General features: G+C 39.3%; 1 protein-coding gene across 1 annotated transcript in view; it reads left to right on the forward strand.

The window, feature by feature from the left end:
* The window catches only part of FSTL5 (follistatin like 5), a 488,015-nt gene that overhangs the window by 388,008 nt on the left and 82,821 nt on the right, over nucleotides 1–17,186 (forward strand). The window contains exons 9-10 of the mRNA XM_067551803.1: nucleotides 6,494–6,655; nucleotides 12,075–12,209. Coding sequence (XP_067407904.1) covers nucleotides 6,494–6,655; nucleotides 12,075–12,209 — 297 coding nt within the window. The remainder of the gene's footprint in view (nucleotides 1–6,493; nucleotides 6,656–12,074; nucleotides 12,210–17,186) is intronic.

Here is a 17,186-nt window from a genome sequence, read left to right on the forward strand (position 1 = left end):
AAGACTGGGAGAAAGTCAGTGTGGGGAACTGGGAATAGTGGGATTGAGATCAAATACAGAGACTGGGAAGGGATAGACTTGGACTGTCTGGGGCAAGTAGCAGAAATGAGAAGCCTGGGATAAGGAGCCCAGGGAGACAGATTGGAAGCTGTGGTGCAGAAAAGGCTGAGAGTTGGATAGGGAGCCCAGAGAAGAAGAGTAGCACTTATCTAGGCAAGAAAAGTGGAAGTGGGATGAGGAGCCAGGGGTCAAGAATGGGTTTAGGACTGGCATGAGTAGCTATAGTGGGATGACAGGACTGGGACAGATTGGCACTATTTGCAGGTACTGGGACAGGTTGGGAATGGGGCAGAAGGAGTCAGGCTTGGCAGGAACAATAGTAGAAGGGCTTGTGACCACTAGAGAACATTCCCCTCCAGAAATGGCACCCAAGATTCCTGAATTTCACCATTCTTATGCTATCAGCAAATAGGTGTGAAACCCAAAGGCAACTTTAATTCTGGCCTATCTTAACTTTCTTATCATAGTTTTGTGTGTGTAATATATATTTTTCTTAATGGTAGTAATTACTAAAATGTACTCTTCTGTAGTAATGTTGCATTTTTTATCCTTTATAGGTTGCAGCAGTTACCGGGCAACATATGGTATGTCTACGCTGCAATAAAAGAGACATGGCTAGCCCATGTCAGCTGACTCAGACTCTCAGACTGCTGCAAGGCCATAAAATTGCCGTGTAGATATTCAGGCTCAGCTGGGATCCTAGGCTGTGGGACCTTCCCCCCTGTGGTGTCCCAGAGTCTGGGATCCAGCCTATATCTGAATGTCTCCACTGCAATTTTATAGCCTCGCAGCCTAAGCCTGGGTCAGCTGCCATGGGCCAGCCATAGGTGTTTTCAGTGTAGACATACTCATAATCATTGATACTGGGTGGACACAAGAAAAATAAATTAATGTTATTCAATTATATCATTTGGATATTATTCAGCTGGATGTAGAAACGGATGAGTGATTCAAGAATTATTTCACAACTTTGAGTGTTGCTATCTTGCAGCTTGTTCACAAGTGATGGAATTTCGAATAGGATTGGACCCAATCTGATGATGACATGAGGAGCTTCAGCCCCAATCCAATGTCACCCCTACCTGGGGAAAATCCATTCAGATTGGCTGCTTTCCTCACTTACCTGCCCTTCTGGGGAAGAGTAGCCAATCAGGGTTGCTGTGGAAAGCCAGCAGAATTCTGTTCCTCCCTTTAGGAGCTGACACCATTCTTATAAGAGGGGAGGGCCCTGCTAATCCTTTTCCCCTCCCTTCCTGTGAGCAATAGGAATGGTTTCTCTATTCCTCCCCACCCCTTTCTGACCCTGCAACACCTGAGCGGGGAAAGAAGACCCTGCTACATACCCTCTCAAGGCCTGGGAGAGGGGTGAAGACCACCTTGAGCTGCAGCAGGAGCTGCGGTGAGGCTGAAGGAACAGAACTGATGTGGGGACAGAAATCACTCTGGGACAAGGCATTTGAAAGGGATACTCTTTATGCCATGATGCAGTTCCTCAAAGCTGTTGCATAGCAGAACATGGGCTTCTGCAGTGCCTCTCCTAGACTTCCTGACTAGGAAGCTAAACCATTTAAAAGATGCTGTTCCAAAATCACAATGTGGGACAGGCAGAACTGATGTGGGAGTTGGGCAGATGTGGGCACAAGATTGATGTGGGGGTTAAGGGGCAGAATTGATTGATGGGCTGGGATAAGATGATGTGGGGGTTATTGCCCCTGCAGCATGGGCCAAAAAGCAATGAATTTGGTAGAGTTGGCAATGCTAATTGCTCCGCACACAGTGGTGGACAGGGAAAGTTAAAAAAAATCAAAAGACAACTGAAAAAGCAAAGCAATTTTTTAAAAAAATATATAAACATTTTTTACTCCTAATTTGACTCTTTGGGGTGGCACTATTGTAAATAAAAACATTTGCTGACTAATTTTGGATTAGCATTTAAACAATTTACATATCTGAGCACCTCTTACATATTCCATCAGGTAGAGGAACTAGAACTCATACCTATAGTGCGGGGTTAGGAGGAAGTAGCCAGAAAAACAGCAATTTTAATAGAACTAGTCAGGTCGCTATAGTAGTAAGTATAGGAGTTTGTCCAACTATTTAGCTAATAGAACTGTTTATTTTCAGGAAATGGACGAGTCCTATAGGCATTCTGAGACACTTGCAGGAAGTAATAGATAAAGATTTAAAATGTGCAAAAATCAAATTTAAATTTGAGAAAAAGGGTGTTTTAACTGCCATATCTATTATTTAAAAGCCTTTTATCTGTCATTTTACATGTTTAGAAAACCCTTGCTACCTCTAATTTTACAAATCCTTCCTCAGGTACAATACATTTGTGTATTTCTTAGTAGGTAGAAATCTGAGGCATTTCCTTATTAACAGGACCCTAATGGGACAACATGCTGGGGCATTCCTTGTAAGCAGTTGGATAATACCTGAAAATATTTAACTGATTATTTTAGAGTTATCGTACTTCATTATCTCTCCAACTGTGTTTTGTGACACCAGTTAAGTGCTCCAAATTCTATTTAATTACAGGAAATAAAACATTGGTGAAAGGGAGGTATATTGCTTTAACTTCCCTTACAACTTGTTTCTCTTTTACAAAGAAGCTCAAAATCCCTGCTATTTAATGTATAATTAAAGATAAGATCACCAATTACTGTGCTTCAAAAAATCTAATTAGCAGACTTAAGAAATCTTGCTTAATCATTGATTACTAGTAGGAATAAGTCCACTGTGATATCACATGCTTTTTCTGCCAATAGTGACATGTTACATAGCAGATTTTTCATTGATAAGTGTGTACTGTAGCACATTTACAAGACCTAGATATGTGCTTTTAATCATCATTATTTTTTGCTAAGGGCATAGTTAGAAAAGCAGATTACTGTGGCCTGTACCTCTGGAGCTCATTTAAACAGATGGTTTGGCTCTATGACTTAAGAACAATTAGTTGGGTAGCTTCATCTCAATTATTGTAAAATACTGTATGATAAAATACACACATATACAGTCATATGTATGAAGTTCATACAGTAACCAACAATGTAAACCTGTAAAATAGCTAAGACATGCTTTACGTATATGTTTGTGCACTGATTCAGATTAATAAATTGAATGAGAAGTAGAAACTGCCTAAGTGTAAGTAATGCAATATTAAGTAAGCCAGACAGAAATATAAACTTAGTTATAATGGCAGTGTACTAGGGTGGTTGTTTACTGAGCTTCCCCTCATGGCCAGAGATCACTCTGCTACCAGTTTGCTCCTTGTCAGGGCCCTTCAGTAACTCACAGCGCACAGGTAATTAAAACATTTCCCTGCTGGGGTCCCATTTATTGAGACCTTACAGATTGGCACTCCAGGCCAACTCCCAATTCATTCACTCTTTCCTTTTAAATTAGGGCTGTGGACTTCCTTCCTCCCAAGGCTGGATCCCAGTACAAATTCTCTCCAATTGGCTACTCTGCAATAGAAGACCTGCAGCACAGCCACAGCAGGCCTGGGTCATCTGACTTGGGCTTGCAGGGCTAGAAATCGCAGCCTAGAGATTCAGGCACAGGCTTGATCTCAGGGTCTGACACCCCACAAGGAAGGTGGGTTTCAGAGCCTGGGCTCCAGTCCAAGCTTCTACATCTACACTGCAGTTTTTAGCCCCAAGCCCCACAAACCCAAATCGATTCACCCAGGCTCTGAGACTCAGTGCTAGTTTTTTTTATTACCATTTAGATGGATCCTCAGGCTGTACGTCACTGGAGCTCAGCCTTCTGCAGCCCTCTGGCTTCCAGGACTCCAAACCGTTCTCTCAGTCAGGGTCTCCAATAGGAGCCACTTTCTTCCTACAGCTCCTCTCTGTCATGACTCCCTTGGTCTCAGGATCGTCCCTGCAGGAGCCATTCACACTCTTTATCATTTTTTGAGCTTTCATTGCACCCTCCTCCTGCTATTTATAGGGCAAGTACCCGGATTTCTCCCAGGTTTGACTCATTCTGTAATCAGCCTTGGCTAGCTCTAGCCCTTACCGGGATCTACTAAAAGCACAATTAAACTGAACAGCCAACAAAAGTGGGAAACAACAATCATTTTTAATTAGAGGATTTCACTGTTAGCATAAAATATTATTTTTTCTTTGACTTTAGAAATTATATTTACAGTTGTCATACAGTCGCTATACATTATACTGTAGATCTTCAGTAACTGAGTAACAGAGTGACCAAATGAATATAAACTTCTGATTGCAACTTAGCCATGCAACATGATCTTTCTTTTTCCCTGCTGGCTGCTAGTGGAATTTTGGGTGTATCAATTAAATGTGTAAAATATAGATATTCAGTATTTCAGAAAAAGCATGCCCAAAAATCCTCTAAGGATAATATGAAAATGACGCACACCATATGTTAATAATTTCAGTGCTATATAGAACAAAGAAGTATTGATGCATTATTTGTTTATTCTTCCTTTATGTTTAAACGGTGCCTGTTACCATAGGTATTTGGGCACCATAACAGCATTTAAAGTATACATAAAATAGTACCACTTAAGAACAACTAGTTTAAATTAATAAATGATGGGGAATATAATGAGATTTAATTAAAGAAAAAAAATTGCAAGCATTTGCCTCTAAATCTCATTAAATGTGAACTCTGATGGACCTTCAACAAGAGCAAATTCTACAGGTGCTAAGAACCATTGCTGTTGTCTAGGCATACAAAAACAGTGACACATCAAGAAAGACTCCACTGTGGATTTTATTGGTAAAGGGAACATGAGGCTCTGATACAGACCTATTAATTTCTCCTGATGCTTCCTCTTACAATCTCAAACACATGCATGAGATTTTTCAGAAGAAGAAAAAAAGGTATATCCCAAATATCTTACAATCTAGAACTCTGATCCTGGAATTGAATCTATGAAAGTGAATCTTAAGTCCAAGTAGAGCTGCATTGATGTCCATGAATCTCCATGCATGCATAAAAATCCTTCCACATAGATCCATTTGCATGTTTTGGGTCTAAACTTAAAAATAATGTGACAAATGATAACAGGCAAAAAGGGATGAAGGGTTGGTGGAAGGGAGGCTGAGAACAATATAATACATTTAAGAGTTGCTTGGATGTTTACATGCTTGTCTTACATGTTCAGCTTTTTATAGTTATGTCTTGTAAATTTTACTGGTAGTTTCAGTAGTGCTGAATAGAAATTTTTCTTTTTTTGTGTGTGAAAATGCTGATTTGTTGAAACTGGAACGTTTTGTAGAAACATTTTTAATGAAGCTTTTGTTGGGAAGATGTCTCCAGTCCAGGAGGGTTTCTCTGTGGCGTGGGGTAGGGAAGGAAGGAAGAGAGCGCAAGAAAAGACCTACTGCCAATAGCTTGGTGGTTAGATCACCTACCTGATGTAGGAGACCAAGTCATTGCTCTGATCAGATAGAGCAGGAAGTTGAAATTGAGTCTGTCTCTCTTCCCTTGTTTTTTCAGTAAAAATTTCCAAAGACCTCTGTTTTGTTCTGATATACAGTGAAAACAAAAATTGAAACCTCAAAGTTTTTCACAAAATTCATTCCTTGTTATCCAGCCAGCCTATTTATCAATTAAAATAATTATAACTATAGTAATTTTTGTATTGGAGCAGACCCATGATCTATCTTACCCACTATCCTACGTCTGACAGCGGCCAGCCCCAGATGCTTCAAAGGAAGGGACAGGAAACCCTGCAATAGGCAGATGTGAGCTGATCTGTCCCTGTTGAAGGACTCTTTCTAATTCCTAAGAGTAGAATGTTGACTTAAGTCCTGAATCATGAAGTTTTTATCACTTTCAAAAAATGTTGTTAGCATTAACTATTATAAGTATGGATATTTGGGTTATTTATATAAAATGGATTAATGCTCATTGCTTGGAGGAAATGTTTTCTAAAGCTATGGGGTGAAGGCAGAGACAGGAAGATGTATGAGAGCACAAGAAGATGGAGGAGAACAGACTTTTTTTTTTTAGACTGTAAATCAACCAAAAATCTCAAGTCAAGCTGTGAAGTGTAGGTAAAACATATCTGAACATTATGTGTAGAAGTTAATGAAAGATGCTGGTATATTATAAATGATTCACACTCACTCCAGTTCTTCAAAGGAAATAAATATAAAAAATCAATAACAAACCCAAAGAACAACTGAATTAAATTTCAGAGTTGGGCAACCACACTGTTGACAATGGAAAGAGGAATTTCTCAGAGGCGATCTTTCTCTTTCATAAATTGACTTGTAATAGAGTTCAATGTCAGATGCTGTTAAGTATGATGGTAATATCACATTGCCCTTTCCTTATCTTATTGTATATGGCTTCATGATTCTTAACATCAATTGCTTGGAGAATTGTTTTTTAAAAAATTGTGATAATTTTGCTTTTTATTTGACTGAAAATTGTTTTCTTTATTTAGTTCCCCCAGTCATTCGAGTCTATCCAGAGAGTCAGGCTAGGGAGCCTGGTGTGACAGCTAGCCTCCGATGCCACGCAGAAGGTATCCCCAACCCACAGCTTGGTTGGCTGAAGAATGGAATTGATATTACTCCAAAGTTATCCAAACAATTAACCCTTCAAGGTAAAGAGACATACTTACCATTGTTCAAGGTTATAGACATGGATTTTTTGAAAACAGCACTACAAAATGTCTCTACAGTGGAATCTGACTTTTTATGCTGCTTTCATTTATCTGTTTAGGGAAAAATTGTGCCTTTAGGTGCAGCCCTGTACCAAGGACTGAAGTGTGAACTGCAGCACCTCAGGACACACTGTACCTTAGAGATACCCTCTGAGGCACAAATCCTGCCCTGCTTCCCCTTTGCTTTAGCGATGGAATGGGGAGAGTAATTGATTCTGGCCTCTGCCAGCAGTAAATTTCAATATCTGAACCTGTCCCCAGTCCTACTCTAGGGCCGTGTGGTCAGAACACTGACAGAGCTGAGCTAAGGCTCCTCCCATACCCTCTAACCTATACCAGATGGAGAAAGTGATCTTAAACCCAAGATCCATGTGAGGGGTGATGATTCTTATTCTCCCTTACTCCCCTTGACAGGTGAGTGTAGTACAAGGCATAGTCCAGACAATAGTTTTGTTGCAATTCAACGCTAAAGATTTTTACTTGGAAATACTGAAAATTGCTGAAAAAACTGAAAAAGCTGCTTTTACTATTTATTTAATTTAGGAGCAAATAATATGTCTCAAAGAAGATAGCCAAGAATCTAACTCACTGTTTTTGTTTGTACACTGGTTTAAATCCAAACTAATTCTATTGACTTTAATGGAGTTTTTTCAGCTTCACTCCGCCATAAATGAGAGCATAACTTGACCCATTGTGCCAAATTCATTTTTTACTCTAACTCCATTGAAAACAAGAGTTTGATTTAGGGATGGATTAGGATGTAAGTGAATTTTGTAAATTTTGCAGTTTCTGTTTGTAACCAGCAAAAACTGTTCACTGCGATAAGTCAAGAATGACTAAAACAACAGAGCATTAATCAGTTATTGTACATTATAATGAAACACATATAAAGTCATTAGTAAAGATATCTCATACCATTTTGTGACACGTGCTGTAAATAAAATGGAAGCAAGGAGGTGAAAAAACCCACAGCCAAAAGCCAGGCTGAAAATACAGTCTTTTAAGATTTAAAAACCAGAGTTCTCTGCTGGACATGAATGGGCAATAAAAGACATTCCAGCAATACTAGCAGTGTCCTTTGTAGGTTGAGTACAAGAATCTAAGCGTTAAGTATCTGAATTGTCATGGTCATATTTTGCAACCTTTTCTTACAATGGATGTGTCTTCACAGCACAGTTGGTTTGAGTTATAACTTGAGTGTTACCCCAACTCAACCCCTCTCCATGCACAAAAATCTCTAGCTTGAGTTAAGTGGTGCTTTAAACTCAAGCTAGCTAGCTCTTGTGAGGGGAGAGGGAGGAGGGTTGTTAAAGATCTGTTGCTGCTAGGTAGTAATACTGAAGTGTGGACATACTCTCTGAAGCTAGTCTCCTTTGAGTGCAGTTAACTCAAGCGCTAACTCCAGCTAGCTGTGTTGTAAAGACATATTCAATGAGTGGTACTTATTTACATGAGTAATCTTATTGCAGTAAATGGGGAATACTACTTTGAATATCTGTAACTTGACCTGAAAAAGGGTTGCAGAACTGAGCCATTAGTGTACATGGTTTGTACTGAGGCAGCTAGCCCATGTCTCAACACTGCTAGTTTTAGTGCACAAGCTTAAGCAGGTCTGTCTATCCACCCGGAGAAGCAAGCTCCCAGTTGCAGTGGAGACATGCCTTAAGTGACTGGAAAAAATCCTCCACTCTGAGAAATGTGCAGGTGTAAGTTAGCAACAACTGCATAGCGTTTTTAAAAATGTATTCTTTTTTTTATCTTTTTATAGAAATATTTCTTGGCAAAGTATGTCCTGGTTTTTATTTTGAGAATATAGGCCAGATTCTGGCACTCTTACTCAGGGTAAATAGTATCACAATGTCTGAGAAAGCATTAAAAATGCGGATGCCACTTTTGGCTGGAAATTGGATAGAAGCAGGCTCTTTCATGAGATTTCTAGACGTAATGAATCTGCTCAGGTCAGAAATATTACGAGGATAGCCTTTTGCAGTATTTCGGTACTTCCTGTTGTAACCAAAATCATGACACAGAGACATGCAGAAATCCAAGAAAAAGAAAAATAATCAACATTTTCAAACTCCTAGTAAAATTAGCTTCTGGTTCATATCCAGTTTGGATTCAGGTCAGTTCTTACCTTACTGAAGCTGCCTCCATGCTGCCTAATGTCAATATGGCTTTTTGGAATGCAGTCTCACATAATACTATGCATCTTTATTTTGCGTAGGTCTTTCCATACATATGATATATCTAAATCCTTTGAAATGTTAAATAATTGATCAAAACAAAGGGAGGCTACAAGTTCCCATATGTTTTGTATTAAATATTAAAATTCTATTTATAAATAATGGCAATCTGTTATTTAATATGAAAGAAGAATCCCAAGCCACAAAGTCTAGGTCTGGATCTAAACTTTCCCGAAGTTTGGAGTGATCTAATTCTAGGGTCCACTTTTGTCTTTAACTCTAAAACAAAATTAAAAACATCCTTTTTTTCCTCACACTAGATTCAGTTGTACTTAAAGTTGCTTTGATGGGTCTAATTTTTAGTGTATTTTTAGTCATTTAGATCTAAATTTCCAAAAGTGATTAGTGACTGTGAATGCCTTAGCCTTTGCTGAACTTGAGACACCTCAAAAGGGTCTTATTTCAGAACTCTTGAAAATCAGGACTCCTTAAGAGGTCTCAAGTTGAACATCCAAATATTGAAGCACTACAAATCACTAGTTGCTTTTGGAAATGTGTTGATGTTTTTAACTTCTTGACTGCTATAAAATGGGTCTTGGGCTTTGTTAGGAGCTTTGATCGAACATACATCAAAATGAATGTAATAGGATGTATGGGAGATCCTGCATCTTTTAAAGTACAAAGTTTCTATATTGGGAACTTATACTTTGTATAAAGTGTAAATGAAAGGCTGATCTTGGCCTGTTAGTCTCTCCCTCTTTCTCTGATTATTAAAGTGCAATCTTACCCACTTAATCCCAAGGACTTCCCAACCTTTCATTGGAAAGGGTCCCTCAATGCTGAGAGTTTCTATGTTGTCAGCAAGCAGCTATACCTGCATTAGAAGGTGCATTGCCTAAACACAAAAGTGCCCTAACAAGCTCTGCTGAGGTGTTAGAGGGAAAGGAACCCTCAGGCCTCTAATAAGGGATCTGATAGTAGACCAGGCCAGAAGAGAAGCACCCAAAAGATACATAGCTGGTGTGGGGTGCCATGAGAGATTTATTTCATGGATGTGTGGTAGGCACTCTTGCAAACAGAAGCATCTAAAGGGAAGTGTTTCTGTGAAGCAAAGGGGAGTTATCTTGTGGATCTTAGGTCTGTCTGAATGTAGGAAAGCTAGCTCACTGAGCTCCCTTCTGTTCCATGTGCACAGCTTCTTGTTGTCCTTCACCTCCATCCTCCTCTTGGATGATCTGCCACTTAAAGGGACCCTGTGGTGTTAGTTTCCCTTCACAACTTTATTATTTTCAACTTCAAAGGTAGGGCATGGGCAATGAGTCCTCTAGACAGAGAGGTATCTGGAGAGTGAGACAGTATGGAGTCTCTCCCACAAGTATACCGAAGTGCAGCTGGGAAAAATGCAGAGATGGGTGGGTAGCAGATGGCTCGGTGCAGAGAGTGTTGCGTCTTTCCTATAGGTTATCATCCTGAGCTCCTGTATAGTACTCTCCTAACTCCAAGAGATATACCGACTTTCCCCTTGAAGGAGCACTTTGTACCATGGGAACATTCCCTTCTGCAGGACCACTGTCTATGGGAACACATCCTCTGGACTCATGACAGCTCACTTATGCTCTGCAAGGTTGTATGGGGAGATTATCTTCTGGCCTTAATGTTAGATATCTAGGGATAAATAAAATGAGGAGAAAGATCTTTCTTCAACGAAAACATATTTCATTCTTTCTTGCTTAATACACTTTATTAAAAATTAAGTTATGGATAATCTCAATACATTTTTCCTATAACCTCTCTATCCCATACTCTTCAAATAAGCAGTAAAAAAATAAATGTAAAGACTGGAACAAAAGAAAAGTGCTCCTTAACAAGCTCTATGCCACATTCCTGGGTCACATTTTGTCCATATACAGTTGGAAAGGCCAGATTTTTAAAGACGGATTCTGAAGTTGAGCAGGCACCTTTTGCACGTACAGCAATGTGGCACTCCTATTATAAAAAGGCATTTGTATATGAAAATCGGACAGCTGTACACCTATGTACCCAATTCCACATCCAATTTCCCATTTGTACGCACAAATATTGGTTTTGCATGTGCAAATTTATGCACAAACCCTATTTGTGAGTACTGTTTCAGAGGCATATTTGAAATGTAGCTCTGAAATTGTTAGAGACAGAGTTCCTCAGAATCCTACTATAATATTCTGCACAAAAATGTCAGCTGCCATTCTGCATTCACTCCCAGATGTAGTAGTCCCTATGGCTGCTCAAATTAAAAAAAAAAACAAAAAAAAAAAAACAGATTTATCAACTGAAAAATGTATTAGAGCAACAGTGTATATTTGAGAACTGTTTCAGACAGGTGGATTTTCTTAGACTGATATTTCAAAGGATTCTCATCCCAGTCTCCTTGTTTAGTATCCCATAACCTATATCTGCTTTCAGCATGTGATTATGTAGTTCTTTTGACAGTTTGCATTTGTTAGACTCTTACAGCTGTAAGCACATAGGAGAGAATTTTCATGTGCAAAATCCATTTGTCCAAATACATTTTGCACATATAAATTGTCATCTGAGTATGCACTGGCAGTCTTATTAATTTGTGAGCAGCAGTGTACACATGAAAAAGAGGTTGGTTTATGCAAATTCAACCCTCTGTTTTTCTAACTCAATTATACTGAATTATAAAGAAGCTCAGTCATGTAGCATCCCATAAGATAGGAGCGGTATCTCTCAGCATGAATTATGCTGAAAATTTATCCCATTATTTTCTATGGAAGCCATGTTATTTTGTGTTAAATCAGCAATTCTAGATTCCAGAATGTCAAATGATTGTATACAGCATTAGCAAAACAATAGCTAAAGTCTATAGAAAAGGGCATATTGATTTTTCATATTCATATCAGCACTCGAGCAAGTATATAATCTGGGACTGACATCCAGATCCAAGCAGCAAGTACAGTTGAACTATTCCTGTTCTCTGTGAAATGGATAATAGTAAAGTTCACTAACCAACTGAATACATTTGGAGTAGTTTGGTGTGGCTTCAATGCATGAACTCAGAAAGGAAATCCATTTAATTAGGATGAACTGAAAAAACTGCCTGAGTGTGTAATGTGAAAGCACTGAGGCAAAACTGAAATTGTTGTTCACATGGCATGTTCTCCCTCTGCTTTCAGCAAATGGCAGTGAGGTTCACATTAGCAATGTGCGCTATGAAGATACAGGAGCATATACTTGTCTTGCAAAGAATGAAGCAGGAGTGGATGAAGATATTTCTTCTCTCTTTGTGGAAGATTCTGCTCGAAAGACCCGTATGTATTGGGAAGAAAGTCTATTTCTTATATTAGCGCTCAGCTCTATGTTAAGAAAATTGATATTGAAAACCACGGTGAAGTATTAAATAAATTATAGTTGGTATGTCTAGATAGCTAAAAACTAAAAAAAGGAGTTGTAATAATAATTACGTGCCATTGAAAAGTGTTTAATTTAAAATATTAATTTTATCCAGAAGTAATGTGAAATGTCTAATTCTGTGAATTGTTGCCTCCGCACACCAGGATTATTGTTTGGATCGTTCCCTGAGGATCATATTATCATATTGTAATGTCCTGGAAAAAATACCCTCTTAATTTCTGTCTAGGATCTGGATCCCTAGATACGTCAGAGCAGCACAGCTGAGGGAGAAGAAGCATAGGTGACTTTCTGCCATTTTTCTGCTCCTCTGATCTTGGAGTGTACTGAGAGTCAAACATGGTCCTGGTTCACATTAGAGTAGCCTCAGGGCAGCTCTAATTGCTCCAGTGGATAACAGACTCCAATGAGCAGTAGTCTGGCTCTGCCATCTTGTGCTCTTGTAATTCTCCCTCCATACCCAACCCTCTCCTAAGCACCTGCTAGCCTGAGGGAATAAAAATCAGCAGTGACGCTAGTCCTATGCCAGCACAGGATTCTACTATCCAAAGGAAATCCTTAGCTGTTATCTTAAGGCAGCTTTAAGTGCCTTTGGTAGAACTAGAGTGGTATCGAGGAATTTTAGAGGCAACGGTGTTACCTAGAGTTTGCTGAACCCAAAGCTCTTGGTCACTTTTCTCTTTGTGAGGAAGTGGTGGGAAATAAATCAATTGGGACATGGCCATCCATCCGATAGATGGTTGATGCAAACAGGCAAACAAAGTTGCTTTCACTCAAAACTTTTATTTTATTTAGTCTCCAGCACTTACACATGTCCATAACAGGTTAGTAGAGCACCCCAGATTAACTCTAGATTTCTATTTACTTAGGATTTTGAGGAGGTCTCAAGTGGATAACTGTAGACTTCCAGTGGCCAGCTTTCTGTCTGCAGGGGAATTGAGAGGTGTCCCAGTGTCCACCGAGCTCAGATTTCTTCCTCTTTTTATATCCAGTTTGTTAGTATTACATAGCTTGTTCATCAAAAAAAAAAAAAAAAAAAAAAAAAACTGCTGAGCAGAAGCTAAGTTAAGAGTGGAGATTTCCAGGCTGTCAAGTAGGCAATTTTCCATCAGTCATGCGGGGGAACTCTCCATCAGTTAACCAGCTGTATAGCAATAGTTAACTATTGCCAGGTTTTCCATCTTGCAAAACCGCTTGCTTTGGACAAACAACTCAAGTCAGGAGGGCAGAGGGTCATGTTTACTCCTCGAGGGCTTTCACTTCACCCTCCCCTTCTGATCTGTTTCTGACATCTTAGCACAAGGAAGACCTCCTTTTAGCTGATTTCAGCAATAAGCATAACAATTGGCATTCCTACTGATGGCCCTGGTTTAAGCATGTTACTGGGCTCTGGGCTATCAAAAAATCTGCTCCTACAAAGGATCTTACCATTGGTCTTTATATCAACTGAATAAGAGACTCTTCAAAGAATCCACATCTAGTATTACACTAAGCCTAGCTCATGGCAGAACAACTCTGAAAGTTTTAGTTAATACCATGCAGATGTCCATTCATTGCAAGTACACCCAGTAAAACTGATGGTTAACTTAATAATGAGTCTTATTGCATTAATTCAATTAATTAATTCCCTAGTAAACTGCATGATTATTCAGCAATCACAGACATTATAGATAATATATATTATTGTATTACAGTAAGGTTGCCTGCCACTTCTCATTATAAGTTCCTGTTCTCAGTTGCATATAATTTTACCAAACTTTAAACATTTGCATGCTGGATATCTATCTTGGGCTTTGCTGTGCTTTTGTTTTTGTTTTTGCTTTTTTGTTTTTGTTTTTAATTTCAACCAAAAATGTTCAGCCATTTCTGAGAACAAGGCTCAGGAAAAATACTTTTATGCACATGTTTAAAAAATTCTGGTCACCTTTGCTTGGAGATGCTCTAATACTTTGGAGTAGGGACTTGAAATTTGGCAGGAGCTATTTTTTATGTCAGGCATGTGTCTTTTGCTGTCCTCATGATAATCCACCCAAATTTGGCTAAGTTATAAGCCTTTGAAAAATTGCAGTTTGCATATCCTTTGTCAAGACTTGGTAGAGCTTAACAGCCAAAATCTCCAAAGAGTCCGTCTGTGCATGCTCCCACCGATGCAATTGCTACTCTGCTATGCTATGTCCTGGTACCCAAATTAAGTCAGGGAAGCCTATCTCCCCTGTGCTCACCTTATTGGGACCATGCATTGTGGAGCAGGAAGCTCCATGAATTGAATTGCAGAGGGGACAGGAGCTGGACTGGGGGTGTGAAGGAATAGATGGCAATCAGAGGGATGTGGGGGAAGAAACTGGGATTGGAGTCTGTGTGTGTTCTAGAGACCTCCAGAATCTGGAACGGAACCCAAGATCCCTGAGAATGATTATTCCATTTCTGTCAGCAAATATCTGTTAAATCCACTGACAAAATGTCTTATCCTTCTAGTAGTGCATTCTCCGTTCAGGACTGCTCCCTTGTCTCTGGTCACAGTATTTCATGGGGTCCTTTTCTCTGGCATCCCCCCCTTCCCCCCCCCGGACTCTCGCTTGGATCTACAATCTTCTTTCTTAGCTTCCAATTTTTCCTGACTCCCTCTTGGGATGTTGTATGGCTTGGCTTTCCAGCCCAAGTCACATAAAAGTTTGAAGCCCTTCCAGAGTAGAATGAACAATTCCAAATGAAGTCTAAACAAATCTTGTAACTAATAGCCCTTCCACACCTCTCAAGCCTCACTTGTTCACTCTGCCTCAGGTCTTCTCCTGCAGGAGCCTAACCTGCTCTTGTAGAGTTGTTCTTCTTTTACTTCCTGTCTTTTACACCCTAACCTAGGGCTTCTCTCCACCAGAGAGACCAGTCACTTCTGTGGTCTTTTCCCAAATGAGCTCCCTCAGAAAAATTATAAGGCCTAGTTCTGCCTCCTCTGGCCAGAAGGCAATCAGTTAATCAGCATCCAGGTGTAGAACATGGATTCTTTCCCTTGCCTTGCAGGTGCAGGGGGTAAGCTCCATCACAATCTCCCTCTAATGCTGGTCCACTTAGAAACAGTAGATTGTCATCCTTTATCAGTTGCTCCCTTAGCTCAAGTGGAAAAGGTCTATACAGTGGATCTAATCCAGGGGTTCTCAAACTTTTTTTGCTGGAACCCCCTTTGAAAATATTTCAGGTTGTGACAAGCCCCCCACCCCCCAAAAGTGATGACCCTCCCCCCCCATGCCAGGCCACCCTTCTGCACTGCTGCTGGGAGTGGCGTTGCCTTCAGAGCTGGACACCTCACTAGCAGCCGCTGCTCTCTAGCCACCCAACTCTGAAGGGCTCTGGCTGTCAGCCATGCATGGGGCTGACAGCCAGAGCCCCAGCATGTGTAGGGGCTGAGAGCTCGCAACCCCCCATAATAACTTCACGGCCCTCAGTTTGAGAATTCCTGATCTAAACAGTCTGATCTTCTGATGAACCAGTGGGAGTCATTATGATGCCATGTGATAGATGATCTCTTTTGCAGGGTTTTTTTTAAATCTAGGCAGTTGTACACAAAGAACTACACTGAAAGAACATTATTAAGATTGCAAGTCAAGCATTTAGAAATTAGGAAATATAAAGGTAATTTTAATTCTGATGACCTTAATTCAGTCTCCTTATGCGTGTGCATTTTGATGCAGTTTTTAATTACATGATCACATACTATTTTTCCACAGAATCCCTGCCTCATTCGCTGCATAGGATGAATGGTGCTAAATTACTGTGCAGCTTTCAATATATTGTTGTATCTTCATTATTCAGTGTTTGGCCCTAGGTTTTATTTACTGCACACTATTCATACCCTGCTCTGAAGAGAGAATTAGTAATTTCCTCAGGAGTGTCATCACTATTGTATCAGAGTGCATCACAAACATGAACTGATTTATTGTAAAAACACCCCTGTGAGATGTGGGGATATTAAAATAAATTCTTCATGATGTTAAGAGTGGACTAAAGAGTGTGAAGGACAATTTAAAGCTCACTTGAACATCCATGATCGCAAAGAAATCCTGTACATTAGTTTTGCTGTTGTCGAATTACAAAACAGATACCGTAGCCTTTAATTTTTATCAAGGCTGTCATCTTCAATTTGAATAATTGTTAGATTTTTCCAAAATCAGAAGGTCATGTTTTAAAATGATATATGTGTTTGAGATAAAGTTTGGGGCCTTTCACCTTTAATGTTCAATATATATCCTTTTAAAGTTTTTTTAACTTAATATCTAGTATTTTATTATTATTATCATTATTATGTCATGCTTAACAACCATGTTCATTCTTTTTCATTTATAAAACTCATAACTAAGGTAAGGCAGAGAAAAATCACTTTAAGCTGTAATTTTTAGGGGGTCCAAACTCAGAAAAGATTCCCTTTATAAATTCAAAGTCCTGTTTTCATGAATCATAAAATGATGCCAAGACTTTACAGTAACTTACTTTACAGGACTTACAGAATCATGTAACAGGCAGTAAATAATGCATGCAGCAAATGCATTCAAGTCTAGTAGCAATATGTCAGGAGCAGTTAGTGTAGACTTTTGGTTTAGCTGAAATTTGTAACAGAAGAAAAACAGAACATAAACCTAAATATTTCTAAGATGATCCATCCGAGCAAAACAGACTGCTTGCTTTACTTTGAATGTTCTAGTCAGACTATGTATATTGGGGACAGGGAGTGTTATTGCCCTATTCTTAAGGATCTCTGAACATGATTTTCTAAAAATCTGATTATAGGAAAATGGACATTATTGTCCTCAGCTTCTTATACCTCATTACATCTTATTGTAATATTTCTGACATGAGTTCAATATTCCACAAGATGCATGTGCACT

This window comes from Emydura macquarii, unplaced genomic scaffold (assembly GCF_026122565.2).
Source record: "Emydura macquarii macquarii isolate MOO-44397 ecotype Brisbane River unplaced genomic scaffold, CSIRO-AGI_Emac_v2 contig_1363, whole genome shotgun sequence".
In the NCBI taxonomy this organism is placed as follows: Eukaryota; Metazoa; Chordata; order Testudines; family Chelidae; genus Emydura; species Emydura macquarii.